General features: G+C 53.8%; 1 protein-coding gene across 3 annotated transcripts; it reads right to left on the minus strand.

Moving 5' to 3' along the window:
• Positions 1 to 1,364: 1,364 nt before the first annotated feature.
• On the minus strand, positions 1,365 to 10,261 carry LOC311512555 (kallikrein-15-like). Of its 3 annotated transcripts, none has more exons than XM_084613827.1 (6): positions 10,171 to 10,261; positions 7,848 to 7,930; positions 7,554 to 7,713; positions 6,569 to 6,822; positions 4,382 to 4,557; positions 1,365 to 1,579 (listed from the first exon to the last, which is right to left on the minus strand). In XM_084613827.1, exons 2-6 carry the CDS (start codon positions 7,885 to 7,887, stop codon positions 1,427 to 1,429), a joined length of 783 nt encoding a protein of 260 aa, XP_084469953.1. In that variant the 5' UTR covers positions 7,888 to 7,930; positions 10,171 to 10,261; the 3' UTR covers positions 1,365 to 1,426. The 3 variants fall into 3 exon arrangements, with proteins under 3 accessions (XP_084469953.1, XP_084469952.1, XP_084469954.1); XM_084613826.1 differs by having other exon boundaries at positions 10,152 to 10,260; XM_084613828.1 differs by lacking the exon at positions 10,171 to 10,261 and adding an exon at positions 9,976 to 10,025.
• Positions 10,262 to 11,454: the final 1,193 nt, after the last annotated feature.

The following is an 11,454-nucleotide window of genomic DNA, read 5'->3' on the forward strand; positions in this document are numbered from 1 at the left end:
GGAGGAAGTGAAACCGGATATTATAGGGATAACGGAAACAGGGTGGAATAGTCGTCATGACTGGACTGCAGGTATTGAAGGGTATGTGCTGTTTAGGAAAGACAGAGATAAAGGTAAAGGTTTTATTTTGTTTTATTTTGCTTGGTAACTTACTTTGTTCTATCTGTTATTACTTGGAACCACTTAAATCCTACTTTTTATACTTAAAAAAATCACTGGTTTCAGAGTAACAGCCGTGTTAGTCTGTATTCGCAAAAAGAAAAGGAGACTAACCAATTTATTTGAGCATGAGCTTTCGTGAGCTACAGCTCACTTCATCCGATGAAGCTGTAGCTCACGAAAGCTCATGCTCAAATAAATTGGTTAGTTTCTAAGGTGCCACAAGTCCTCCTGTTCTTTTTTTAAAAAAATCACTGTTGTTTATTAATTGACCCAGAGTAAGTGATTAATACCTGGGGGAGCAAACAGTGGTGCATACCTCTCTATCAGTGTTATAGAGGGCCGGCAATTTATGAGTTTACCCAGGATAAGCTTTATGCAGAGTAAAACGGATTTATGTGGGGTTTGGATCCCAATGGGAGCTGGGCGTCTGGGTGTTGGAGACAGGAGCACTTGCTGAGCTGTTTTCAGTTAAGTCTGCAGCTTTGGGGGTATGGACCAGACCCTGGGTCTGTGTTGCAGCAGGCTGGCGTGTCTGGCTCAACAAGGCAGGGTTCTGGAGTCCCAAGCTGGCAGGGAAAATTGGCTCAGAGGTAAATTCAGCACGTCAGGTGACAGTCCCAAGGGGGTCTCTGTGGCCGAACGCGTCACAGTAAGTGTCAGGACCTGCTGCAGAGCCAGTCTCCAGGCAATCTAACGAGCACAGCTGGCCTGTTGGAGGCTGCCTAATGGGCTACCTTGCCTGATTGATTGGAAGAGTCAGTGGCCAGCCACACTAGCTCCTGCACCTGCTTGTCCCCAGCCTTGCTCCCGCTCTGCCTCAGTCCAGATGACCCCTAACTCCAGTTCTGACCCTGATTCCAGGCTACTGACGCCAGCCCTAACTACGAGGCCTGACTGCTGATCCCATCACAAGGCACAGCCTCCCCCCCCCCCCCCCCACCGTGGCCTGGTCTTGTGACAGCATGGGAGCACGCTTGAGAATCCCGCTGGGGTTTAGGCACGAGCGACTGACGCTTTGGTAGAGGTGGGGCGGGGCTGGGAGTTAGGCAGGACCAGCCGAAATGTAGGTGCCTGGGGAGGTTAGGCACCTATGGGATGAGCAGGGGTCTCGTGCACGTCAGTGTTGCGTGGGCACCTGAGTCCCTAGGTGGATCGAGCTGCAGGCGTGACCATGCGGGAAGGAGACACCAGAGAAGCAGGGCCGCAATTGTCGCTGTTTTATTCTGCGGTCTCCCCGCCAGCGCTCCCGTCCTGGCAGGCGTGGTCAGCCAGTTCTCATGGTCTCCCGCAGCCAGCTGATGTAGTTGCACACCTTGACGAACACGCCAGTCTGGTTGGGGTGGGAGCATTCTTCGAAGCCCCAGGAGGCGACACCCTGAAGTTCCCTCTGGCAGACGAGTGGTGAGCCGGTATCTCCCTGCAGGGCAAGCACCGCAAAGTGTGTTCATAGGACAAGCATCACACGTAGAGAGCCCAACCCGGGTCCCTCATGGGACAGAGCTAGGCTTCACTCTCCAGCACTGCCTTTCAGAGTGAATGGGCCATGCCTATCATAGAATCATAGAATATCAGGGTTGGAAGAGACTTCAGGAGGTCATCTAGTCCAATCCCCTGCTCAAAGCAGGACCAACCCTAACTAAATCATCCCAGCCAGGGCTTTGTCAAGCCAGGCCTTAAAATCCTCTAAGGATGAAGATTCCTGCACCTCCCTAGGTAACCCATTCCAGTGCTTCACCACCCTTCTGTTGAAATACTGTTTCCTAATATCCAGTGTAGACCTCCCACACTGCAACTTGAGACCATTGCTTCTTGTTCTGATTTACCTGGGGATTGGTCCTGCTTTGAGCAGAGGGTTGGACTAAATGATCTCTTGAGGTCCCTTCCAACCCTGATATTCTATGATTCTATGATCTGCCACCACTGAGAACGGCCGAGCTCCATTCAGGTAGTTGAAGGCTGCTATCCACTCCCCCCTCACTCTTCTCCTCTGCAGACTAAATAAACCCAGTTCCCTCAGCCTCTCCTTATAAGTCATGTGCTCCAGTTCCCTGATCATTTTCGTTGCCCTCCGCTGGACTTTCTCCAATTTGTCCACATCCTTTCTATAGTGGGGGGCCCAATACTCCAGATGTAGCCTCACCAGTGCTGAATAGCGGGGAATAATCACTTCCCTCGATCTGCTGGCAATGCTCCTACTAATGCAGCCCAATATGCCATTAGCCTTCTTGGAAACAAGGGCACACTGCTGACTCATATCCAGCTTCTCATCCAGGTCCTTTTCTGCAGAGCTGCTGCTTAGCCAGTCAGTCCCCAGCCTATAGCAGTGCATGGGATTCTTCCTTCCTAAGTGCAGAACTCTGCACTTGTCCTTGTTGAACCTCATCAGATTTCTTTTGGCCCAATCCTCCAATTTGTCTAGGTCAATCTGGACCCTATCCCTACCCTCCAGCATATCTATCTCTCCCCACAGCTTACTGTCATCTGTGAACTTGCTGAGGGTGCAATCCATCCCATCATCCAGATCATTAATAAAGATGATGAACAAAACTGGCCCCAGGACCAACCCCTGGGGTACTCCACTTGATACCGGCTGCGAACTAGACATCGAGCCATTGATCACTACCTGTTGAGCCTGACAATCTAGCCAGCTTTCTTTCCACCTTACATCAGAGGAGTAGCTGTATTAGTCTGTATCCACAAAAACAACGAGGAGTCCGGACTCCTCGTTGTTTTTATCCACCCTATAGTCCATTCATCCAATCCATACATTTTTAACTTGCTGGAAAGAACACTGTGGGAGACGGTATCCAAAGCTTTGCTAAAGTTAAGATATGGGCTTGTGTAACCTACCGCATCCATCACCCTGCGCCAGTCACAGAATCTATTACACCTGAGCTGGGCTCTTCAGTTCAGGAGGGCCCAGCGTTGGCCCCGGGCCCACTATATAGCCAGTCCCTGCCCTCAAGAAGTTACAATCTAAATGGACTAAGGGTAGGAAGGGAAACAAAGGCAGGAAGGGACTTGCCCAAAGTCATACAGGAAATCAGCAGCAGAACCAGGAAAAGAACCCAGGAGTTCCGACTCCGAGCCCCCCTGCTCTAATCCACTAGACCCCACTCCCAGAGTTGGGGCTAGAACCCAGTAGCCCTGACTCCCATTCTAGGGTGCTAGCCCCTGGGCTCTTCTCCAGAAGGGCTGGGGAAGGAAGACTGTTTGGAAGCAAATGAAGACAGCCGGGCATCGGAACAATCCCAGCGCCATTAACGAGCTCCACCGCCAACAACCCAACATGGCCGCACAAGAGCTGCCCAGCAAATGGCCATGTCCAACTTGGAGGGGCCACAATCTCAGGCTACTTCCTCCACGTCCCTGTTTGCCCCGGAGAGCGGAAACCCGCCATTTCACAGGGCGGAGGGTTCAGCTGGAAAAGTCGCGTCCGTCCCGCACGGCTGGATCTGTATTGATCAGATGCCAAGAGAGTAACCCCAGTCTTTGGGCTAAAACTAGGGTGACCAGATGCCCCAATCTGAGGGGCTTTGTTTATATACGCAATGGTGACCCCTCCCATCCCCGAAAAAGTGTCCCAGTTTTTCACACTTGCTATCTGGTCAGCCCAGCTAAAACACTTCAGGCCGAACGCCCCTTGCCGTTGCTGCTGGGAACCGCAGGATCACCGAGCGTGTCCTCCGAGCCAGGGTGAGGTGATGGGACAGTCGATGGTTTGAAGCATTTTGAAGAGAAAGAGTTAATTTGGCATTTCTCACCCCTGTTCTGTTCCCACCAGCCCCTTCTAGTTGTTTTTGGGTGAAGCGGAAGCAGAAGGGACGGGGCAGGGAGGGATAGCTCAGTGGTTTGAGCATTGGCCTGCTAAACCCAGGGTTGTGAGTTCAATCCTTGAGGGGGCCATTTAGGGATCTGGGGCAAAAATTGGGGATTGGTCCTGCTTTGAGCAGGGGGTTGGACTAGATGACTTCCTGAGGTCCCTTCCAACCCTGATATTCTATGATTCTGTGAGAGAGGATGGCTGAGATCATTGGCTCTGAGCTCTGGGACAGCCCAGGCTGTGGCAATCTCAACCACTTCTGCAGGCTTGTCCCACCCCCTCCTACCCCAGCAGGGGGCTCCATGCCCCATAGACCCCCCAGCCCACCCTATCCCACCCCTCCATCTAGCCCCAGTGTGGGGGCATGCCCCATTCACCTACCCACATGTCCCTCACCTGGCAGGAGTCGGTGCCCCCGTGGATCACGCCAGCACAGATCATGTTGGGGGTGATGCGGTTGGGGTGGGTGACCTGGCATTCGGTGTCAGGCAGAACTGTGATATTCCCGCAGAGCAGGACGTCGGAGTGCAGCAGCTGATGGGTGCAGTGAGACTGGTCTGGAGACTTGTGACCTGCGGGAGAGAGAGTTGGCGAGAGTCTCCTAATTTCCAGTAAATGCTCAGCCCAGGCTGGGATCCGGGAGAGCTACGTGTGGCTCTTCTCTATCATCTATCTACCAATCTAGCCCCATACACCCCCTCTATCTATCTATCTTGGGTCCCTTTCTCATGTAGCATCTATCTCTGGGTGTCAACCTGGTGCCTCGCACTGCCTTCGTGTCGGCTCCTAAGGGAAGAACACAGCTTCAGCTGATGGATTCCCCTTCATCCCCATCCTAGATTCCTGACTCACGCTCTGGCTCCTCTGCTGAGCTCATAGATTCATAGAGTTTAGGCCAGAGGGGATCATTCGATCGTCTAGTCTGATTTCCTGTATGGCAGAGGCCAGAGACTCTCACTCAATTACCCTGCACTGCGCCCAAAGACTTTAATTAGACCGACGCATTTCAGTCCTCAGGAGATCAAACTGCTGTGTGCACAGGCCGAGAACAGGCGAGATCGAGGGGCTACCAAAGCAGAAGACCACGGTAACTCAGGGAATTCATCACTCAGATTATCGCAGAAGGCGACCTACGCACCACATTGCAGAGGATGGCAAAAAGTCCGCCCATGGTCTCTGCCAAATCAAACCAGGGGAAAATCCCTCCCCGACTCCGAATCTGGAGATCAGCTGCACCCTGAGCAGATTGCTCTTTGGGGGATTCTCATTCAAAAAATGGCAATTTGTTGAAACGGAATCTTTCCCGGCAACAAGGTTGCGGCTGTGATGAATTTCCTAGTTTGCTAATTCTGGAGATAAAAACCCATTTAAAACTTTTGACATTTTCCCAGCAGGACTCGCCAGGTTTTTTTCACTTCAAAAACCATTTTTCAAAATTGAAATGAAAAAAAAACCCAAAAACAAGTAAGCTCAAATTTGATTTCTTCCCCCCCGGATTTTCCATTTCGGACAGTTCGAAATTGAACCCGAATCAGATTTTCCTTCCTGAGGCTGGAACCTCAGGGGAGCAGAGCGGAGCAGGCTGGGGCCGGGTCGCTCCACTTCCCGTCGCCCCATGAGTGCGGAGTCGGGCCTGCCCTGCACTGACCAGGCAGCAGGAAGTGGAGAAACCAGCCCCAAACCGCTCCCCTGTCCCCCAAGCCTGCTCCTGCCCCCCTGCAGAGGCCTGGGGCCAGCTCCCTCCCCCCATGGGGGGGAGCTGTGTAGGGCACCAAAATGGCTAGGGACGGCCCTGTCCTGAGATTTAATCTAGATCTTCTCCGGTGTAGTTTGACCCCGTGGCCTCTTGTCCTGCCCTCTGTGGCGAGAGAGAACAACTTTTCTCCCTCTCTTTTTTGGAAGCTTTTCAAGTATTTGAAGACCCTGATTGTGTCCCCCCTCCAAATCTCCTCTTTTCCAAACTAAACATACCCAGTTCCTTCAGCCTTTGCTCGTTGGGCTTCGGTTCCATCCCTTTGATCATCTTTGTCGCTCGCCTCTGGATCCGTTCCAGTTCCTCTACATCCTTTCTATACACAGTCCTGGGTTTACAATGGCGCCGTGGCACTGGGCCCACGCTCAGAAGGGGCCGCAGCGCCCAGACCATGGGCCTGCCCCCTACTCTGTCCTGAGGCCCCGCACACCCCTTGCTCCTCTCCGCCCCCCCCCTCGTGCGAGCAGTGCGTGGGGCTTTGGGGGGAAAAGGCCGAGTGAGAGAGGGAGCTCTGTGCAGGGCATGGGAGGGGCCCCGGTCCAAGCGCCGGGGCCCACAAAAGGTGAATCTGGCCCTCACTATACCGCAGTGACCAAAACCGGACACAGTCCTCCAGCTGAGGCCTGACCAGCGCCGAGCAGAGCGGCATTAACGCAACCTAACACTGCATTCGCTTGTTTCGCCCCAGCGTGGCACGGCTGACTCGTGTCGAGGTGGCGATCCACCCCCAGCTCCCAGATCCCCGTCCCGGGGAAATTTGGTTCATCACCCTCCCTGATAGAAACCTGGGCCTTGGCTTTGGTGTTTTGGTTTTGGCTTTGCTCCTCTACCTTTCTGGAAGGTGCTGGAGCCCCACCCGGAAAGCACACAGGTCGAATCGGGGCGGGGGCAGTTCCTGGGCAGCGGGAGTGGCTTAACTTCGCCGTTCGTGTTGGCCGGCACCAGGAGTTTCACCAGCATGATGTTGTTCTGGCTGGTGCTGCTGTTGTACAGGGGGTGCGGGATGAGCCGGGAGCTCATGGTCAGCTGCTCTGACCAGTCTAGATGCCACAGATTGTGCTCCCCCAGGCGGACGTTCAGGGTGCTGCAGAAGAAAGGGGACGTGGTCACGGGGGACGTGGCCGCATGAAATGCCGGCCACACTGAAGCCCAGGGCAAAACTCCACTTGACTGCGAGGGGGCCAGGATGGCCTCCTGCGCAGCCCAGTCCGGAGACCCTCCCACAGGGATTTCTGCCTCCTGCCTAGATCTGGGGGTCGAGCTAGAGCACCCTCAATGCATCCCCAAGGGAGGTTCTCCAGCCTGAGCTATGCAGGAGGGGCAGGATGGATGGGCAGAATGGTCCCTTCTGGCCTTGGAATCTATGAGACAATGAAAGGGGTGGAGTTAAGGGCATTCACACAAGGGGTGGAGTTAAGGATGTACATACACCACCACCCGCACATACAAGGGGCAGAGTTAAGGGCACTAACACAAAAGGGGTGGAATTAAGGGCACTCACCTAAGGTGCCGGAGTTAAGGACACACACTTACCCAAGGCGGGGTGGAGTTAAGGGTGAATCCTTAAGTGATCCTTAAGTGTGGGACTTAAGGATACACACATCCAAAGGGGCAGAATTAAGGACACATCCACCCAAGGGGCGGCGTTAAAGTCATTCACACCCAAGGGGTGGTGTTAAGGACACACACACCCAAAGGGGCAGAGTTAAGGGCAGACTGGAGAATCCCCTTCCTTTGGAAGAACAGTCCCTGCAGCGCAGAGGGCTCCCCCCTGCTGACCAGCCCCTTGACCCCCCAGCCTGGGAACAGACTTACCGGCCGGTGTTGCACCGAGCAGCCGTCACCACCCACTGGTTGTGTATCAGGGTGCCGGTGCACCGGAAGCGGACCCCATCAAAAAGCGCTGCAACCCACGGCTGGGAGTGCTCCCGGCACTGGAAACCCCGCAGGATCCGGGGGATGTCCTGAGCCATGGCTATGGGGGAGACAGGCAGGAGTTACAGCTGGATGACCAATGGGCGTCTCACGTGCCCACACACGCGGAAGCCCACCTCCCCAGCACCCGCAGACCCCCCGCAGAGAGACCCATGTACAGACACACAGACTCACCCCCAGTCACCAACAGCAGCACAAGGCCCAGCAGCTCCATGACGCTCAGTTGTGGTGATGGGCAGGGCAGAAGGCTGCTGGCTCTGGGGAGGAGACAGAAAGGGGCTTGTGAACGGAGAATTGACCCCCCCAAACCCCACCCCCATCACACAGCCTCCACCACCGAGACCTGCTGATGGTTCTGATATTGGCATACAAAAAGGATAGCATCTGTGGGCCAGATCCTCACATAACTCCAATGGAGCGACGGCCGATTGATCCCAGCTGGGATCTGGCCCCATTCACTCCAATGGAGCGACGGCCGATTGATCCCAGCTGGGATCTGGCCCCATTCACTCCAATGGAGCGACGGCCGATTGACCCCAGCTGGGATCTGGCCCCATTCACTCCAATGGAGCGACGGCCGATTGATCCCAGCTGGGATCTGGCCCCATTCACTCCAATGGAGCGACGGCCGATTGACCCCAGCTGGGATCTGGCCCCATCGACTCCAATGGAAATTAATTACACCTGTAACCTGCCCATCAACAGATCATTTCTGGTTCCCCTTGGTGGCCGGACACAGCCGAGACTTATGAGTCTGCAGCTGGCTTCTCAGCTCAACAGGCAGACGCTCGGGGCTTTAGCCGCAGCATTGCTGGGTGCAATCAATGAACGAGCCACCCACCCGCAGACAGGTCCCCACGCACTCTAGTCCATGTCCCACCCTCCACGTTTAGGTCATGGTACCTAGCAGAAAGAGCACTGGAGTGGGACTCAGGCAATCAGGGTTTTAGTCCCAGTCCTGCTTCCCGCCCCTGTGCCTCAATTTCCTCATCTGTGCAATAGGGAAAATGACCCCGCCCTCCTAAATGTCCTGATGGAAAGCTCTGATAAGAGCTAGGTGTTATTATCTAACTCCAGTACAAACAGAAATGCCCCTACATATTTACATACTCTCACATGCCCATACATGAACACACACAAGTAATCCATGTAAACACACTCTTCAATACACATTCGCCCACGCCCACTCCCCCCACAATCACACACACATTTTCACACACATTTAGATGCACAGTCAGACTGGCCCCAGGTGAATATCCACAGGCAAGTACCCGCATGCACACACCCAGACACACGTGTGCCCAACACACGCACACACACACGCACACATTCTAACACACATTTAAACACAGACCCGCGTGCACGCATATGCCCCCACCCACTCACACAAACACACACACGGTCACACACACGTGCCTCAGACGTACATGAGCACACATATCGACACATTTAAACACGCCCAGAGGCCCACACGTGCATCACACACAAATGCGTTCCCAAGGCACGCACACTCACGCCTATTTAAACGCATGCAGAGACGCACACCCAGGCACACGCATTTGTCCCCACCCAAAGGCCACACACGCACATGCTCCTCCACGGAGAGACACACACGCACACAAGCCCATGACCATGTGTGCAGGCACACGCATGCAAACATACACCACGCATACGTGCCCCACCCCCATGTTTCAACACACCCAGCGGCACGTGTCTCATACATAGATGTACACACACGCGCGAACATATCAACCCATGCTGCAGCACCCCCAAGGCAACACACACATACAGGCAGGCACGCAGTTAAGTACACAGAGGCACAGACATGACACCTGCGTGTGTTCACGCACACCTACAAATGAGTCCACACGCGCAGAGGCGCATGGAAGCATACACATGAGTAGCACACACGGGCTCACAGACATGTTCAAATACCCAGGGGCACACCCACATGGCACGTACATGTGTGCACACATGATCATAGTAAAACGTGCACACGCTCACACACGCACACAAACGTACACACACACCCCCAGAGTTAAACAGGTGCACATACACATCACATCAAACACACGCACGCACGCACATTCCCTTTACCCCCAACAGACCCCAGACCCCTTTCCCAAATCATAGAATCATAGAATATCAGGGTTGGAAGGGACCCCAGAAGGTCATCTAGTCCAACCCCCTGCTCGAAGCAGGACCAATTCCCAGTTAAATCATCCCAGCCAGGGCTTTGTCAAGCCTGACAAATGTACAAGCTAGGTCTGGTGCAAAGCAGCCAGGCTTTCCAGAGTAGCACCTGGCCGTGACGCAACCAGTCACGGCCTCCTGGATGAGTCTGGATTCAACCCGGCAGCTCCGCACAGTCCCGGAGGACCGAGCCTGTACTGCCCTCCTCCTGCAGAACTGGCCTGGCTATCTCCCTGTCTCGCCCGTGCCGACGCGGGCTCGACGAATCGGATCCTGTCCCATCACCTCCACAAGCAGCACTTGCCCCACGCCCTGCTTGGCACCCGGGCAGCTTGGATCCGGCCCGGCTCAGCTCCCCAGTCTCGTCCACTGCACTTCCCTGGGCTGCCTGCTTTTAACCTCCTGCCAGCCGGTGGCCCCAGGCAATGGCGAGCATTCGCTCCCTCGGAGACGCCTCCTTAATTCAGCTCCCTCCTTGCAATAAAGCAAAAGCGTACTATGTGAGTCATTTTTACTGGGGCGGAGGCCCGGAGAAACTCACATGCAAGCAGGCCATTGGGGATATAGGTCACTAATAGAGCACAGCTCACCGGGGTCCCTAGGCTGGGCTGTTTAAGCTTCTCTGTGTGCTGAGGAATTCCTAGATTCCCAGGGCAGAAGGGCCCACTGTGATCATCCAGCCTGACCTGTATCGCACGGGCCGGAGAACTGCCCCAGAATAATTCCTAGAGCTGAGGTGTTAGAAAAACATCCTCTCTTGATTTTAGAATTGTCCCTGATGAAGAATCCATCACAACCCCTTGGCGAATTGTTCCAGTGGTTAATTACTTTCACCGTCAAAACTGTCAGCCTTCTTACCAGTCTGGATTTGTATAAGTTCAGCTTCCAGCCAGGGCATGGGGTTAGACCTTCCTCTGCTGGACTGAAGAGCATGTTATTAGGTATTTGTTCCCCTGGTACATATTTATAGATGGAGATCGAGTCATCCCTCAATCTTCTCTTTGTAAAACTGAATAAATTGAGCTCCTTGAGTTCTCACTATAAGGCTGGTTTTCTGATCCATTAATTGTTCTCCTGGCTCGTCTCTGAACCTTCTCCAATTGATCAACATCCTTCTTGAACTGTGGACACCAGAACTGGATGCAGGATTCCAGCCACGGTTGCACCAGGGCCAAACACAGAGGTCAAAATAACCACTCTGCTCCTACCCGAGATTCCCCTGTTTCTGCCTCCCAGGATGGCATTAGCTTTTTTGGACACAACTTTGTACTGGGAGCTCGTGTTCAGCTGATTCCCCACCACAATGGCTTAGGCAGTGGTGCTATAAGGAGGGCTTTCAGATGGATGGCCACTGGGAGGCATTCATGGACAGAGGACAGTTCTCTCGGGATGGACTTCATCTGAGTAGGGAAGGAAATAGACTTCTAGGATGGAGGCTGGCACAACTGATTAAGAGAGCTTTAAACTATGAATTTGGCTGGGAGATGTCCAGGTAATCTCCACGCTGGATTTTAGCATTGAGAGGAAAGAAAACAAAGTAAGAAAGGATACAGCCGTGGGTAGGAGGAAGGGCAGTGTAGATACCAGT

The sequence above is a fragment of the Lepidochelys olivacea genome (genome assembly GCF_965140295.1).
Source record: "Lepidochelys olivacea isolate rLepOli2 genome assembly, chromosome: 24".
NCBI lineage: Eukaryota > Metazoa > Chordata > Testudines > Cheloniidae > Lepidochelys > Lepidochelys olivacea.

Excerpts from the sequence above, each read along its gene's own strand:
- LOC311512555 (XM_084613827.1), bottom strand. The coding sequence starts at position 7,887 with ATGGAGCTGCTGGGCCTTGTGCTGCTGTTGGTGACTGGGG. Across the intron at positions 6,823-7,553 it reads GCTCGGTGCAACACCGGCCG|CACCCTGAACGTCCGCCTGG; the intron begins GTAAGTCTGTTC and ends TTTCTTCTGCAG. Across the intron at positions 1,580-4,381 it reads GGGGCACCGACTCCTGCCAG|GGAGATACCGGCTCACCACT; the intron begins GTGAGGGACATG and ends CTTGCCCTGCAG.